The 17,880-nt window shown below is 51.8% G+C and overlaps 1 protein-coding gene across 1 annotated transcript in view; it reads left to right on the top strand.

Moving 5' to 3' along the window:
* Positions 1 to 266: 266 nt before the first annotated feature.
* The window catches only part of Fads2 (fatty acid desaturase 2), a 29,871-nt gene continuing 12,257 nt past the window's right edge, over positions 267 to 17,880 (top strand). Inside the window, exons 1-5 of the mRNA XM_026407517.2 lie at positions 267 to 688; positions 7,063 to 7,173; positions 9,525 to 9,722; positions 9,850 to 9,951; positions 14,202 to 14,327. Of these exons, the coding sequence (XP_026263302.2) occupies positions 482 to 688; positions 7,063 to 7,173; positions 9,525 to 9,722; positions 9,850 to 9,951; positions 14,202 to 14,327 (744 nt within the window). The 5' untranslated portion in view covers positions 267 to 481. The remainder of the gene's footprint in view (positions 689 to 7,062; positions 7,174 to 9,524; positions 9,723 to 9,849; positions 9,952 to 14,201; positions 14,328 to 17,880) is intronic.

The following is a 17,880-nucleotide window of genomic DNA, read 5'->3' as shown; positions in this document are numbered from 1 at the left end:
CCACCGTTCCAGCCCGCTGGCCTTCGAAAGATCCTCCTGGGCCAATGGCAGGCGGGGCGACGATCCCTGATTGGTGCAGGCGCTCTGCTGATCACTGTGGAAACCCGGGCAGCGGGGGAACGCGGGAGTATGAGGAGCCCCGGGCGGGGGGAGCTGGAGGGGCGGGAGGAGGAGGCGTCGAGGCCGTGAGCTACCCGGGAGTTTTTACTGGAGGCAAAAGTCGTAGCGGGCGGGCTGAGGGTGGGGCGGAGGAAGGGGACCACTTGGGGGCACCGGGAAACCGGGATACACCGGAGGAAGGCAGGGATACTTGCAAGGCGAGGAGGAGCGAAGGCGAGGGGAGGGGTCGCGGTGGGAGGAGGAGTAGGAGAAGACAAAAGCCGAAAGCGAGGAGGGTGCGGGCCAGGAGGGAAAGGTCCGTGCAGCCAGCTGCCGGCTCCCGGAAACCGCGGCGCACGAAGCATCCCGGTGGGCAGGCAGCATGGGGAAGGGGGGGAACCAGGGCGAGGGGGCCACCGAGCGCGAGGCGCCGATGCCCACCTTCAGCTGGGAGGAGATTCAGAAGCACAACCAGCGCACCGACAAGTGGCTCGTAATCGACCGCAAGGTCTACAACGTCACCAAATGGTCCACGCGGCACCCGGGGGGCCACCGGGTCCTCGCGCACTACGCGGGAGAAGATGCTACGGTAAGAGTCTGGGGGCTCCAGCTTCGCTTCTCTGCCTCGGGCGGGATCGGGAGCCCGGGGTTACTGGGCGCCAAACAGACCTCAGGCTCTGAATCGAGCTCGGGACGTCCAGGAGGGAAGGAAAGTGAATCTCCTGCGCTCATCCCACGTCCAGAATCGTCCTCCTCTGGGCCTACTGGGCCGACGTGGGGTGGGGGTCGGATTTCGCACCCCGGGGGGTAGCGCCGCCGTGGAGGTCCCAGCGATGGGTAACTGTGCACAGCTGCCGCGCGTGCTGCGACCCACGCGTCCACTCCTTCCGCAGGCTCAGCCTGAGCCGGGCACTCTCCAAAGGGGGCGCTCCTCGGGGCTTTCGCGCTCCCAGCTCGGAAGATGGCCACCCTTGGACGCCGCGGAAAGGAGCGGGAGAGCGGGCACCCCTGTGTGGGACTCGGCGCGCGTCCTGCACTCTCTAGCAAAACTAGGGGGCGGAGAAGGGAAGCTCGTCCCCGGCGCGAGCTCGCTGCTGCTTGGATTCTGGTCTGAGAAGGTTCGCAATGGCTGCCCGGGAGAGGCAGCGTAGTGGCTCAGGTTCCCACGCTCCCAAGGATTATCTGGACCCACCTCAAAGGCCGGTCTTCTGGGACACCAGGATGGAGAACTGGTGGAAGGAGAACGGGCTGGAGTCTGCAAAGCCCAGGTAGAGAGGATGCCTGGAACCGGAATTTAGAAACAGTAGGCAGGCTTGGCAACAGGTCCATCTGCATCCGAGGTTACTCTCGGACGTTCAACTCAATGGCCCTCTGTTTTTAAATCCTACCAGAAACTCACTTCCCTCATTTTGCACTGTCAAAGATAATGGGCTCTGGGACCTCTCCAAAGCCAGGGCTGCCTCTCCTGCCCTCCCCACGTGTGTGGCTCCGCAATTACGCAGCAATCCCACTCCGGCAGCCCCCAGTCTGAACTCCTGGCATTAAAGTTCGACAGGAGCCCCAGAGACTCAGAGCGGGGAGAGGGAGACAAGGATTGGCTCACCCTTGGTGGTGGTGAACCAGAGCAGAGAAAAAGGTGGACTGGGCTAAAGAAACTGGGGCAAGGTGAATAGGGGAGAGGCAGAAAGAAAGGAGGGATAACCTTGACCCCGCTCATTCCACCTGGAGGTCTAGGATGCTGACCTGTTTGTGATCTTTTGCTGTTCAAGTGGGATACTCCTAATTCTTGACTCTCCCCACTTTCATATCGTGGAGACCAGATGGACTGGTGGCTTTGGTGAGCAGGGCTCAGCTCTTTTCAAGATTGAGAAGAGGGCCACCCATATCCATATAGCCTACAGTTTTCCTCCCCACCTTGTTTGACCTGCTCACTACAATGCTTAAGCCCAGGAGGGCTGATGATGCTAATCAGAATTCAGATGGGTATAAACTTTTCACAGACTTTCAGTACTAGTTCAGTTGGACTTTTCTGCAATCTGGTGAGGAGCTTTGGTGAAGCAATTCCTAGCTAAAAGACCTCCTACCTCCTGGTTGGGGTCTTTCCACTATTCTCTGTTGCTGGACTTGTGCTAGCCTGTTCATGACTCCATAGGTAAGTTGTAGAAGGTCCCTGCCCTACCAGGCTCTCACCAAAGAGTTTCCTAGAAGGAAAAGTCAAGCATGATATATTTGGTCTGATTATTCTGTTTTTGTCTAATAATCATTTTCCTTATGTGGAAGCTCAATCTGTCCATTGCCTTGAACTTCATAGTTTAAGCCATCAAAGTTTTCCATCCTTATTCTGGATGTTATCAGTGTTTTCCTGACCTTTACAATGAGTTTCCTCCAAGAAACTGTGCTCACATCCATCCTGTTCAGTACTGGAATGCCTTACTCTTCTATGCCCCTTCGCTATCTCACAAGTTGGAGGTAAAAATATAACACTTTCTTTAATTCTGATTTTTGCCCCAGAGCTTTCTGTATAAATTTCATTGGTGGTAAATCTGGCAACACGGATGTGACTTGCCTGTTGTCGGAAAGCTAGGCCGGGAGTCAGATTAGGCTGCAGACAGTCTGAAATGGGAGAAAGAAGATGTGATCACTGGAGTGGTATCATGCTACTGAGCCCCCTGTCCTCATAGGTAAGATACACCTGTACCTATTCCAATGAAATATTAGAGGCAAAGTAAGCCCTACGCCACGCAACATGGTGCTATCAGACAAATGACAAAAAAAAAAAAAAAAAAAAGAGAGAGAGAATTAGGAAACCACTAGAATGTAAAGTATGCAAAGAGGAACTTGGAAGAAAAAAAAAAGTTAATTTATGCTAGCTATTTTGTTGTAGCAAAATATAAAGACAACCCCTGTCCATGAAGCTTACTGCCTTCCATATGGAAACTTCTCGGGCATGGACCACCACTGAGGATGTAATTGAATAGTGATAGAGTGAACAACTGGGTTCTTTTGGCAGTTTGAATTTTTTTTTTTTAACTTTCTGAGACCAAGTTTAAAAAAGGCCCTGAGCAGCAGGGGAATATGGGAAGGGAAAAGGTAGTAGCAGAGTCTGTGGGACTCAAGAGAGCTTTGTCCAGCCTGTTAAGCAAGTGGCTTTGTTCCTTGGGGCACAGACTTCTTCCTGAGAACACAGGAAATGACAGAGTATTTGTGGATCTGGCAAAGTTTTGGGAGGAAAGGAGCAGCAGACAGATGGGTATCCCCGTAGTACCTTGCTCTGAGCCACCCACAGTCCAGTGATATCCTAACAAGGGGCTGGAAAGAGACGCCATAAGTTACAGAAGCCATTTTTGGGCACAATCCAGATGTCAGTAGGGGATTTTTCTGTTTCTACAGAAGTTAGGGACCTACCTCTTCCCCCAAAGGAGGGAGCAGTTGTCCTTAGGATTTTCTGCAGAATTTAGACCTTGGCTGTTCTTACAATAAAAAGTCACTTAGCCAGGTACTGTGGTGCATACCTGTAGTCTCAGCTGCTGGGGAAGCTGAGGCAGGAAGATTGCTTGAGCCCAGGAGTTGGAGGCCAACCTGGTCAATATAGCAAGCTCCTATATCTAAAAAAAAAAAAAAAAAAAGACAAAGTCACTTAAGTCTTGCAACTTCATAAAGTGCATTCATATGTGTTATCTTATTTAATCCTTAGATCAGCCATGTAGATATTTCTCATTATTAAGGTTCGGAAACCTTGTTCAAGCAGCAGTGCTTAAACCCGAAACTCGGGATCTTCCGGCAAGGAATCGTGTGGGCTCACTCCCCATCTTCCTCTTCCATTTCCTATTTCTGCCTCTCTGATCTCTTCCCTCTGCTCCCTGCAGTTTCTCCTGTCTTTGCCATGCTGTGGGTGCCAAGAAGCCTCACCGTTGTGCCTCAAAAGTGTGTGTGCGCTTTTCCTTGCAGTCCCCATCCCTACAGAATGTCCTCCACTTGGGATTCATCAAACATTCACTGAGAAGCTCCATGACTCCGAGCTGGGCCCTGGCAGGAAGATGAATAATTCACAGTGACCTGAATCTACTGGATTTGCTTCCCTCATCTCTCTCAAGCTTGCTTGACTCTGGACTGTCAGCCTCTAGGCACTAATCTTGTCCCTCCCCAGCTGGCCTTGTCCCTTTTCTTGCCTTGTCTGCCTTGCTCAGCTCTAAAATCGAGGGAAGGCAAGAGGAGGCCAGAGGTACACTCCAGCTGCCCGCTTGCCCCTGTGCTGTTCTTGGGAAAAGGCAGCAATTGAAGAGACCCGGGCCACGTGGTGGACAGGCAGGAGGGACATGGTATTCAGGGGAGAGAGCCTGGGTGTGAGTCCTAGCCTGGGGGCAGCTTTGTCTCCAGGTCTAGAGGTCTAGGGGGCATTGAATTGCGGGCTTCCTGCTGGCTGCAGCTCAGTGGGAGGCCTCCTGCCCAGGCCCAGCGTCCCTTCTCTTTACTGGATTCCGGGGTTCTCTTGCTAGAAGGGCTTTGGCTTCTCTCCCTGTCAGAACAGGATAGAACCTGGTTCCAATTCTTGTTCCAAAATCAACGTTTGGGTTGGCTGTGTCTTGCCGGGTACCCGTGACCTACCTTGCAATAAATAGACACCCCTGTCCCAAAGAGCTGTTGGGACACTTCTGGAAGCGTGTGAGGCAATTTGTGGCAACTTAAATGGGGAGACAGAAAAAATGATTAACTCAGGGAGATGAAAACTTGCTTTGATTGAGGTCTTTGTGTGAACCGAGGAAAAATCTAGAGTAAACGCAGCTAGTTGAAGCTCTGATCAGCTAATCCCTGCAAAGTGACCATGGACAAGTGGCTTCACCAACCTGGGGGTCCTTTCTCATCTCTAATCGAGGACCTGCCTCCCAGAGTTAGGTAAAGAGTACTGGCTTATGATGCAGGCCACTCGCGTGGCTCAGTGACGAGCCTCTGCCACCTCGGCACATGCCGCTAGACCAACCACCAAGGTGTGGGTGTAGGAGATGGAGGAGATCACTGGTGTTCCAGAAGTATACGCAGGGCTGTGTAAAGCAGTAGATGAAGACCTTTACAATGAACAGGTCTGCAGGGTGGAACCCCTTCAAGTCCTTGTGAAACCAGGTACCCAGGAATGGCCACCGAAGCCATGTCTGGCCCTTAGGAAAGGCTGCGGTGAACACACTTGCAGGGTATTGGACTTTACCTTTCTGTGATTGGCTGAGAGGCATCGTTTAGTTGTCAGACACTGAAGTTGTTCCTCGGGCACTCTACGGAGGACTTCCTGTTTGTTTCTCAAAGGCCGCGGTTTGATGTGAGAGGGACCCTGATTCCAGCGGCTCCATCTGGACCCTTCCCAGGGCCTTCCTCCCCTGGCAGAGGCGTCTGAGCCCGGGGCAGGCAGAGCGGATCAGGGCTGGGTCCTGGGCCTCCTCACTTCCTCCCCAGGAGGCCCCTGGAATAGCTCCTCTGTGTCTCAGAAAATTCACCTGTTGTGATCCATACCTTTCGCTTCAGCAATTGGGGCTCAGAGATTTTTTTCTTTTAAAGCCCCAGGCCCAGTTTTCCCCTGCATAAAGTGTTGCTCTGTATGTCTGCTCTAAACGAGGCATGGACAGGATACAGGGGCGCAGTGAGGAAGCCGGAGGGGACTGACAGTCGCTGTCGGGAGCTACTTTGGTGTGGGGGTGAAGAGTTTTAGGAGTTGCCAGCATTTCCCACCTTCTCTTCCCCCCACTTCTTTTAACTTGGAAATTTTCTGAACATGCAGACATATTGAAAGAGCAGGTGAGCACCTTTTATCCTCTCGGCCCACAGCCGCTAGTTGTGACACCTGGCCACATTTGCTTTCTCCTTGTACGCAGACCATTTTTCTTTTGAAGATAAGCACTCCCTGGGTCCCTTCTAAGCAAATGAGTAGCCGTTCCTGGATAGGATCAAATGGCCAATCCATATATCTAACCCTGAAGAGAGTCTTGTAAAACTTGTATTTTTCCTCCAAACAGGAGTCTTTCAAGCTAAGGCATTGCAGTTTGTCTTTTTAGTTTCTTTTCATCTAGACCATTCTCCCATAAACCCATGTTTCCACCCCACCTCCACCCGCCATATTGATTTTTCTCTTGGTTTCCCAGGGTGCTGTTAGGCTTCTCCTTCAGTCCTGGTGACCTCTCCATTCTAGGGACTAGTTTGATGTGGGGTAAAGGTTGTGCCACTGGAACATCCTATTGTTCAGCCCTGGGGGCTCCTGGGGGCCCGCTCATCTCTATTTTAATGAGATAATTTATTTAACATGTATAGAAAAAGTCGGAAGCAAAAATGCTAAAATTACTAGCAATGGTGGCCACTTTCTTGATGGTAATTATTTTTCTCTTTATTCTTCTGTACACTTTCTGACTTTCCCCAAACTGAGCATTTTTTCCTTCATCCTTAGGAGAGATTAAAATGCATAACATGATAGTGGTGTTAGGGAAAATTTGGGAAGTAAGGAAAATAAAGTGAGGCTCAACACTCCTCCTTAACACATTGAATTTACCTCTCCCAAGACTCTTGTCAGAAGTGCCATTTACCCAGTTCTGTGTTTGCTTTCTGTTTACTGTGATGTCCTAAGCATGTTTTCCACGTTGTAGTTGTCTTTGGTCTTGTTCTTTTCATTGTTAATTGTGGGTGTGTGGGTGAGGAGCACCCCAGGGTGGTGGGTACTGTGATTTGCGCACTGTGTGAGGCACCCAGCTTAGGAGTAGGCCCAACCCCTGTGGGCGCACCTCCCGGGATGCACACTCAAACCCTTGGCCAGCTCAGCAGGCCCCATATCCACACAGCTCCAGGATTGCTCCTGGTTGAGGGATCTGTCTGGGGGATGAGACTGGAGAGAGCTCTTGAGGCCAGATGGTGGACGCCCTGCTTGGTGTGGGCCAGAAAAGCAGGCAGAGGGCTGGGGCTCATTCTCACCTTTATTCCTCTGTTCCCCAGGATGCCTTCAATGCCTTCCACCCTGACCTTGACTTTGTCCGCAAGTTCCTGAAGCCCCTGCTGATTGGCGAGTTGGCCCCAGAGGAGCCCAGCCTGGATCATGGCAAGAGCGTGAGTAGGACTTCAAACCTGAGCAGGGTTGGGGGTCCTGGGGAGGCTCCCTCGCTCTAGGGCCACAATGTCAGGGATGGGGGCAGCGGAACCTTTGGTCCAGTCCAGGAGGAGCCTCCATGGAGCACCCGGGGTCACAGTGGACCTCAGAGCTCCCACCGACAGCTAGGGACTGGAATCCCCTCTCTCCTAGCTAACCTCATTTTCCTCCTCCTCCTTCCCTTCCTCGATTTGACAATCTAGGAATAAATGTAGGACCAGTAAGAGAATATCAGATAGTGACAAGTGTGGCCTCTTTGGAGTTAGTGGTCACTTTGGGAGAGTGACCATCGTTTGCTCATTCGTTGTTCATCTTCTCTGGGTCAGATGCCCTGCTGGTTGCTGGGCTTCAGCGAGGGCAGTGTGTGGAGAAACACCTGGGCCTCGTGGGGCCGCCCTGCTCAACGGCGAAGGGCCCGCGTGCCAGACCCTGCGTAGATGATGGAGCCGTGTGCTTCTGAGTTCCTGCACAGCCGCCCTGGCTGGCCTCCCCGCTCCTCCCAGTCCTGGCCTTCTCCTGCTCAGCAAGCCCAGTTCTCTCCTGGTCCTAAGCAGGGATGAGGCACCCAGTCCAGTCCCTTCCTCAAGCCTGTCTGGCCCAGCCTTGTCCCCGACAGTGTGTGTCCAGGGCCGCGTGGGGGTCTGTACAAGGCCTGCCTGTGACCCCAGGGCTGGGGTGGGCTCCGTGGAAATCCTGCTTCCTCTGAGGGCCTTGGAGGCTGTGGCCGGTTCGTCCCCTCTGCTCTTGGGCCACCATGGCCCCTGCCAGCCCTAGGACATGGCCTCTGACTCCTGTCTAGGGTGAAGCCCTGGGGACACCACATGCTGCCTCTGATGGGCCCTCTGTCTCCTGCTCCCCGCCTGAGCTGGGCCCCACCCTGGAGTGGTTCATAATTAGCCTCCACCTCAGTGGCCTCAGCCCAGCCAGGCTGGACACAGGCTTCCAAACCCAGGCTCTTGACTGGCCCCCTGCCATTGCGTCTGGTCCTCCCGAACAGATGCAGACCGTCCTGCGTGTCCTGCAGAGGCCAGTCCCTTGCCCCACCTATGTCTCCCCTGTCCTCTCGTCTTTGCCACCAGGGCACACAGGAGATCGCCTCCACCCCTTGTCCTGGCTGACCCGGTCATCTCCTCTCCTCCACCTGGCCCTCCCCGGTTCCAGCCGTCCCCTCTGCTGCGTCCTAAGCTCCTTCCTTCTGGCCTGGCTTCTCCCTCTCCACCCGCCTCTCCCCTTTCTGCTACTTGGGTTTGACAGCCGCTCTTCAGATTCTGCACCTGTCCCCCAGGTGTCACCCCGGTTCCTGCAGTCCCCTCCCCCACATCCACCTAGCCATTCTTCCATGCTCCGCTCTCTGCCCCCTGCTGCTTCGCTCTGACTCCCAGCATTGACTCAGGGCCATTTTGGACTCCGCTCAACCCCTGGCTCCCTGTGCCTGGTGCTCACCTGTCCTTCCCTGTGCCCCAGGCCCTCCGTGGGCAGGGACCAGCCCGACTTGTTTATGTTCCCCACTTCACTCCCTTCAATTCTCCAGAGTGGTGCGGAGTGGCGGGTGGTGGATACATACAAGCTTTCCTTTTTGAAGTGTTGCCTGATATGCTTAACCTAGAACTTCACCGTACTTAAGTGCACAGTTTAGCGGCACTCAGTTTCTCTCACTGTTGCTCAGCCACCCCACCATCCAGCTCTGGAACTTGTTTATCGTTTCAAACTGAAATCCATGTTCATGAAACACCAGTTCCCCATTCCCCACGTTCTTCGGCCCCTGGAAGCCACCGTCAACAGTCTGCTCTAGGCATTTGGCCACTCTACAGACCCCGCCTAAGAGGGATCTACAGTATCTGTCCTCTTGTGACAGGGACTGGCCTATTTCACTTAGCACAATGTCTTCAGGTTTCCTCCGTATTGTAGCATGTGTCGGAAATGTCCTTTTTAAGGCTGAATACTATTCCATTGTAGGTATAGGCTGCATTTGGGTCAGCCCTTCATCCATCTCTGGACATTTGGGTTGTTTCCACCTGCAACCATCCTGAAAAACCTGCTGAGAGCACTGAGGTATAAGATGCCAGCTTTTGAGTCTAATTCTTTGTCACTTACTGCTGTGGCAGTACACAGTCCCCAGGCCTGTGCCACACACGCAGCAGGCATGTGGCGATGTCAGCTGTTGCAGTATGTGGTGGTCCAGCTCCTGCAGGATTTAGGATAGTAGATTGTCCCCTCTTGCCACAGCTTCTGAAGGGTGTCCTGGGTTCCAGACATCGGTCCTCTCGGATGGGCAGGCAGCCCGTTCCTTTCTCTGTGTTCTTGGTCACAGGCTCAGATCACCGAGGACTTCCGGAACCTGAAGAAGACTGCTGAGGACATGAACCTGTTCAAGACCAACCACCTCTTCTTCTTCCTCCTCCTGGCCCACATCATCGCCATGGAGAGCATCGCCTGGTTCATTGTCTTTTACTTCGGCAATGGCTGGATCTCTACCCTCGTCACAGCCTTTGTCCTTGCTACCTCTCAGGTGAGGCATGACACCCTCACCCATCTCTGGAAGTTCTGCCCGCTCTACCCGCTGGCTCCCCCACCTCGCAGAGGTCGGGTGCCTGTTGGCTGATTCTGTGACGGCCTCTGTGGCCCTCTGTCCCCAGGCCCAAGCTGGATGGCTGCAACATGATTATGGCCACCTTTCTGTCCACAAGAAGTCCAAGTGGAACCACATCATCCACAAGTTCGTCATCGGCCACTTAAAGGTAAACTGTCAAACAGCAGTTGTCACCGCACATCTCACTTTGCTGACACCAGGACCTCTGGGGTCAGTGCTCCAGGACCGCTCAGGAACAAGGCAGGCCCTCCCAGTGTCTTCTGCTGGGATGGACTGTGTGGCCACACGCTGGCCCTTGTTCCCCCAGAGCGTGACTTGGTACCAAGCCATACCTGCAAAACCACGTTGTTCGTTTTTCTTTCTTCATTTTGAGACAGGGTAGCCCAAGTTGCCCAGGCTCAGTGACTTCCTGAGTCACTGGGATCATAGGCATGTGCCACCGAGCCTGGCACATGTTCTGATTATAAAAACAGACACCCCCCTTTCTTGTCTCCTGGCTCCGTTGGTCATATTGTTTGGTGCTTCTTAAGTGTTGGTCTGGGGCCGGTGAAGAAGCCCTCTCCCCTGGTGACTTGCTGGGCTTCCTCTCACTGTGGAGGAGAGCCATTTCACATTGTGTCCCTATTTTTATCCTCTGGCTCCGGGAAGTGCGGAGCAACATCTGGAAGGGCCATCATCCCGACCCTCTGCCTTTGGTTGGTTCCGTCTGAACCACTTTGTCCATGTGAGTCCTTTCTCTTAAACCTCTCCAGTGCTCTTTGGAAACACGTGGGGTACAAAAGGCAGACAGGCCTGCCCCTTAACTTCTGGCGGAGTTTGGAAGAACTCCACCCGTACGTTGAGAGTGTACGGAGCACCCGTAACTCACCCACCCACGGCTGGGCAACACGGTGCGCTGTCGGGCGCTGGTTGTTTACTCTTTGATCGGTGGCTCGCTGCCACGCCCAGCCTCCAGAGAGTCCTGCAGTGCCTACCCCAGCCTGGGAGAAGATGGAAAGTCAAAGGAGGGTTTCTACTGACGGCTTATTTCATACCATGACAGAGTCAAAGCATCACAAGTCAAGCCTTTGTAAGTTGGGGACCATCGAGACTGTGGTCATGGATAAGTCGTTAGATAGGGGACATCAAACTGGATGATGCCCAAATGAGCCAAAGATAAAAAAGTTGTTAAAAACCCAGGAAGTAAGGCACAGATGGCCCTGAAAGATTTGCCCACTGTATACTGTGTGCCTGCCAAGGGCCAGAGCCCGGTCTCAGGCAAGCCTCTTCGGTCTTGGGCACCCCTGGGTGAGGAGACAGACCCACACAGAGAGGCATTACTGCTCAGCAGGTTTACTAAGATGAGCCACTTGCCAGTGACACCTTGTGCTGATCCGATAGGTGTTATCTCCCTGAGGCCTTATCATCCCCAACCTAGCCCTCCCCTAACAGTATCTAGCTGTCTCCTAAGAAAGGCTGGGTCCTGGAGATGCCATCCTGCCCGTGCTGGAGAGGGGGACCTGTGTCTAGGTGAAGCTGCTGCTCACATCTCCTGGGCTCTGGGCTTGCCAGCTGTAGCTCAGCCAGAGGGTGACAAGCCCCGAACTGGCCACCCATTCCCCGGCCAGCATTTGCCGGGCTCTGAGCCTGAAAGGTCTGAGAACCTGGACGGCTTCCAGAGCTTCAGGGGTGGAGGGAGAGGGTATGAATGCACAGCACTTTGTTTCCTTTTGTGCCGTGTTCTGTCGGATAAAACCCTTCTCAGCGTTGGAGAGTAACATTTCACTCCCGCCCCATGCGCTCCCCATGCCCTTGACAAAGATGGGCTGCGTGCTGTTTCTAGAATCTGGGCAGCAAAGGCCTTCTAGCCCCACGGCCTTGGTCCCTGAAGATTCCTGTAGCCCAGCTCTTTCATCAGACCGAAGGCCAGGGCAAGACCGAGCACGGGCCTCCACGTGGATCATTCACTAGGAAATCAGAATTCCGAGCTGACAGCGTCAAGGCCCTTGGGCTCAGGGACTTGGACTGCAGTCGTGGCTCGCCAGCCCCTTCTGCCCGTGTCCGTGGTGCTGTGTGCAGAGCTGAGCCAGTGGTGTGGCCTACGGCTCACCCCGGGCCACCCCAGACCCCGGAGGCTCACAGCTTGCCTAAAATCTGGCGCTCCGCTCCCTGGGGACGAGGGCTTTGTCTCCTGGTTCCCAGCTCTGTTCTCAGGGCCCAGCAGAGCAGCTGGCTCAGAGCAGGCAGTGTTTGCTCTGAATTCTGAGGACGCTGGCAGGCTCCACAGTGTCCTGGAGGAGGGGTTCCTGAAGGAGGAGTAGGACTTTGCTCGGGGAAGCGTGGAAGAGAAACACCACCGAGGAACAGCAGGAACAAGGGTTTTCATCACGTCGGAGCCCGGTTAGCACCTGCGCCCAGTGAGGGGCTAGCCGTGGCTGTCTCACTTTTGTCCCTCTGATTACCCACTTAACAAACACCTCTAGGTGGGTGCGTTGGGTTTTTGCTTGGCTTTTGCAGCGCAGGGGGTAGAGCGGAGGCCCTGAGGTGCTAGGCCAGCCAGCGCTCTGCCCAGCTGCACCCCAGGCCTGGGTTGGCATATTGTCCGCAGCTTGCTCTCTTGTCATGTGGTCTTGCTCCTCAATGTCCTCGTGCCAGGGACTTTTCCACTCGCTTCTTCCCAGGAAGTTTGTTCCCTCTGGCTTCAGATGTGAATGTGTCATCTGATTCCTCCAACCTCTGGGCTTTTCCTCTCTGACATTTTGGTTTTTGCTCGGATGGGTTTTTGAGGCTCACCTGTCCACAGGGGCCTGAGGTCACTGCAAAGGCCACAGCTGTTTGTAGCCGTCCCCACCCATGGCTAGGAGTGTCCAGACGTTGCATTTGTGCCAAAAACACCTCCCAAGTAAACTGTTTGCTTTTAGCAAATAGGGCCACTTTGCGGCTGGCCGGACCCTAGCCCTAGCATTGATCTGGCCGTCACCATGCAGTTCTGCTGCTCAAGGGTCAGCAAAGACTGATTTCTTCCACGGAGCAATGAACTTTGTTGAGGGACGCACTTCAGCAGAATGCTTCAAGAGCTTGAGCCGGTGACGTCACAGTCTGTGGCCTTGAAATAAACATCCTCGCTGTGTGAGCTCCTTGTCTCATGGAATCCTAGCCTCAGTGCCAGAATCAGGGTGGCCCTTCCCTGACCCTGTTAACAACTATTTGTCAGCCCCGCTAGAGCCTGCTGATAGGTCAGGGACCTCAGCATCGCTGCAGCCCAGTCCTGTGTCTGAGCCTCCAAACACAAAGAAAACGTGTCTAAAGATATTATGCCTTCGCCCATTTAAAGTGTACAAATCAAGCCAGGTGCAGTGGTGCACACCTGTAATCCCAGCTCCTCAGAGGGCTAAAGGCAAGAGCTTTAGCTGGCCTCAGCCACTTGGTGAGACCTTGTCTTAAAATAAAAAATAGAAAGGGTTGGAGATGTAGTTCAGTGGTAGAGCGCCCCTGGGTTCCATCTTCAGTACTGCAAAAATAGTGTCCAAAGCAGCGAATATGTGTGTAGTATATTCATAGTTAATGGAACGATGATCACAATCTTTGTTTACCCCAAGAAGAAACCCTGCACCCCTTCACCATCACATCTCAATCTGCGTCTCCTCCTCACCCCCCACCCCAGGCCTGGGCAGCTGCTGATCTTTCTGTCTGTGGCTTTCATACCTGGAATGGGGGACTGCGGGTCCTTTGTGATTAACTCCGTTCCCTTCGCGTTTCCAGGTCCGTCCGTGTTGCGGCACGTGTCAGTGCTTCATTCTTTCTTAAGGTCTGGCCAAACGATTCCACTGTGTAGCCACACGACGTGTTGTCTCTCCATTCTCCTGCAGATGGGCATTTGAGTCATTTCTTCTTTCTGGTTGTTTTCAAGAATGCTGCTGTGAACATTCACGTGCAGGTTTTTCTGCGGATCCGTTTCCGTTTCTCTTAACTGCACATCCAGGAGAGAAACTGCAGGGTGCCTGGTGGGGAAGGGTTCTTATCGTCCCCGAGACCCTTCCCCCTTGTCAATGCCGGTGCCCAAGGGATGAGCCTGGGTGAGCGGGTGTGGCAGGCTCTGTGCCCGGCATGGGCAGAGGCAGAGACCACCCCGCCCCTCACCCTGCGACCCAACACCAGCACGTTCCACCCACAGCACCATCGTGTGAATGGCGAAGCCTGAGGCTGGAGAGAGGAGGGGACTTCCCTGCACTGGGGGCTGAGCGGCACTGGGGGCTCAGCCGTGGCAGGGCCTTGTACTCTTGGGGGCCCAAGGCACCACCTCGAGTGGGATATGGAAGTCCGCCTGTGTGTCGGGGACCAGGAACTGTCCTGCAGAGCCTGTCGCAGGTGAGTTCTGCCTCTGGGCCGGATGGCTCACCCCAGTCCCTCTCCCCGCAGGGAGCCTCTGCCAAGTGGTGGAACCATCGCCACTTCCAGCACCACGCCAAGCCCAACATCTTCCACAAGGACCCAGATGTGAAGATGCTTCACACGTTCGTCCTCGGTGAATGGCAGCCCCTTGAGGTATGTGACAGCATTGACATAAGAGGTGTCATAGAGGGGAGGGGAGGGATCCTGTAGGGTCGACATGCACCCAGGAAACCGGCCTCTGAGACACTCAGAACACTTTCCTAGGCACCCAGGTTATTCCACCTGGAGAGTATGAGGAGGGGCCTCCACAGGAATACCCCCATAGGAATACTCTTTATTGGAGTGTTAACTGCCTCCCTTCCTCCCACAGGGAATCTGATTCAAGTTTAGCAGGAAGACAAGGTTCCAGGCTAAAGCTGGATCCCCCATGGGCCAGATCATGCTGAGAAACTATTTGGTGACTGACTCATAGCCCCCTGGGAGTCTCCCCTGTAGGAGGAACCTCAGCATGGCCTGGTCCGTGCTGTTTCACTCACGGATGAGAAATCAAGGCCCAGCGAGAGAATGGGATGTCTTCCGAGTCGCAGGGCTTACAGTTCAGTCTAGAGAAGTCTTAGATCCTGGCTGCTAGGCCATTTCCTTCCATTCAGCCACACCATCTCATATATAAATTTGTTCTCATTGGTTATACATGACAGTAGAATGCATTTTGACACATCATACATAATGGAGTATAACTTCTCATTTGGTTGTACGAGATGTAGAGTTACACAGGTCATGTTATCATGTATGCACGTCGGGTAATAATGTCTGATTCATTCTCTTATCATTCCTATCCCCATGCTCCCTCACCTGCCTTCAGTTCCCTCTGTCTAGTCCACATTACCTCTATTCTCCTCCCCAACACCCTTATTGAGAATTAGCATCCAGATATCAGAGAAAGCATTTGGCCTTTGATTCATTGGGATTGGCTTATTTTGCTTATTGTAATATTCTCCAGTTCCATCCATTTACTGGAAAATGCTATAATTCCACTCTTCTCTAAGGCTGAGTAATATTCCATTGTGTATATATACCACAGTTTCTTTATCATTCATCTGTTGAAGGGCACCTAGGTGGGTTCCACAGTTTAGCTATTGTGAATCGGGTTGCTGTAAACATTGATGTAGCTGTGTCACTGTAGTAAGCTGACTTTAAGTTCTTTGGGTATAAACCTAGGAGTGGGATGATTGGGTCAAATGGTGGCCCATTCCAAGTTTTCTTAGGAATCTCCATACTTTTTTCCACAGTGGATGCACAAATTTGCAGTTCCACTAGCAATGTATGAGTGCACCTTTTCCCCCACATCCTTGCCAACATTTATTGTTGCTTGTATTCTTGATCATTGCCATTCTGACTGGAGTGAGATGGAATCTTGGTGTAGTTTTGCATCTCTCTAATTGCTAGAAATGTTGAGCATTTTTTCATGAATTTATTGATTGATTATATTTCTTATTCTGTGACATGTCTGTTCAGTTACTTGGCCTATGGATTGATTGGGTTATTTGTGGTTTTTTTAGTGTTAATTTTTTTGCGATCTTGATATATCCTGGAGAGTAGTGCTCTCCCTGATGTGTGTGTAGTAAGGATTTTCTCCCATTCTGTAGGCTCTCTCTTCTCATTATTGATTGTTTCCTTTGCTGTGAAGAAGCTTTTTAGTTTGATCCCATCCCATTTATTGGTTTTTGATTTTATTTCATGCACTTTAAGAGTTTTGTTAAGAAAGTCAGTTCCTAAGCGGACATGGTGGAGATTTCAGCCTGCTTTTTCTTCTATTAGGTGCAGCATCTCTGGTCTAATTCCCAGGTCCTTGATCCACTTTGAGTTAAGTTTTGTGCAGGGTGAGAGATAGGGGTTTAATTTCATTTTGCTACATATGGATTTCCAGTTATCTCAGTACCGTTTGTTGAGTAGGCTATCTTTTCTCCAATGTGTTTTTGGTGCCTTTGTCTAGTGTGAGATAACTGTATTTTTATATGAGTTCATGTTTATACCTACTTGGTGTAAATATTGAAATAATATAAAAATATGTAACATTAAAAGGTGATTCTTTAGTATCTCCATCACACTCTTTGCCCCAGGTCTTATGACCTTGAGGTTACCCCTGTTGACAAGATGTCCTGTGTCCTTCCCAACATTTTCTAAGTGTGTATGAATATACATGTATCTGTTTCTTTCAAAACAAAATTCAAGCCAGGCATGGTGATGCATGCCTATAATCCCAGCAACTCCGGAGGCTGAGGCAGGAGGATTGCAAGTTCCAAGCCAGCCTTGGCAACTTAGCAAGAACCTGCCTCAAAAAACAAACAAATAAAAAGGGCTGGGGATGTGGCTCATTAATAAAGTGCACCTGGGTTCAAGTTCACATACCAAAATGAAAACAAAAAAAAAATAAACACAATATTTAAAATAAATTCTGCCCTGCATTCTGTAGCCTGCTGCCTCTCCAAATGTGGACCCTGTTTCAGGAGTCCCCAAAAGATTTTTCTTATCCATTTTGAAGGTTGTACAGTATTCTGTTACATTTCTGTAGCATAGCTCAGCTACTGCATTTCGTAAGACAGGAAAACGTGGTGTTACTAGTATTAACTATTAACTTCCTTTTTTTTTTTTTTTTTTTTGAGCTGGTAATTGAACCCAGAGCCTTGCACACGTTAAGCATGTGCTCTATTACTAGTTTCTTAATTTTCTTTTAACAAAAGTACTCCCAAATGCATTTAAAGAAGATTTTCATTGAACACTTTTTGATACTGGGAATTAAACCCAAGGGCATTCTATCACTGAGCTACATCCACAACCTTTTTTACATTGAGACAGTCTAATTTGCCCAGGCTGGCCGGGAACTTGACCTTCCAAATCTCTGGGATCACAGGTGCACCTCACCATGCCCAGCCACAATTTATTTTTTTTTTTAAGTAGAGCCTTTCATTTTTAACAAATATTTACATACCCTTTTATTTTGGGGAACACACTGGTGATGGAAACCAAAATCAGGGGGTCTTTGTTGTTTTTACGCAGGTCTTAAGAATCACAGTGCTCAGAGTGCCCAATAAGCATTTGGCAAGCGAGGCAAATTCACCCTTGGTAAACAGTGGCCTCATAAATGAGGTAGTGTCCCGACAGTGTAGGTGTCTAAGGCTTGGAGCATGGGGAGGAGAGAGCCTGTTCCCCAGTTCTGGTTTGAACCTCTCTCTGGCAGACTTGGATCTCCAATGACAGCTCAATCACAGGAAGCGAGCCGCAGTTGGGTACCTTGGAAGCACTGAGCCTCTCTGGCTGGCCGGGCCAGCGTTGATTAGTGGTGTCTAGATAGAGAACAGATTAGCTGGAGGCTCTCTGATAGCGCAGACAAAGGCCTCCTTTCTCATGGGGTAGAGCGATTGGCTGTTCTGATCATGTTCTCTGTGTCCCTAACAAATAAAACCTAGTCTCACCCGTTCTGCTTCCAGTTCTTCATCTGCGTGGTGGCCCGCGGAACCTCTTCTGACATCTCGCTTCTCAAACGCTGGCCTTTGGGTGGGAGGTTGTGGGGGTCTGCCTTGTCCAGCTGCCAATCACGTTTGGGAGACTCAGGCCCCCACCAGTGTTTGTGGAACCCCCCTCCCACCTACTCAAGAGCAGAAAGGGCCCACGTTTCCTGGGTTCCTGGTCAGGTGGTGCACTGTTA

The sequence above is a fragment of the Urocitellus parryii genome, chromosome 4, assembly GCF_045843805.1.
Source record: "Urocitellus parryii isolate mUroPar1 chromosome 4, mUroPar1.hap1, whole genome shotgun sequence".
NCBI classification, from domain to species: Eukaryota; Metazoa; Chordata; class Mammalia; order Rodentia; family Sciuridae; genus Urocitellus; species Urocitellus parryii.
The sequence above is the reverse complement of the archived record's forward strand: the minus strand, read 5'-3'. Positions and strand labels throughout refer to the sequence as shown.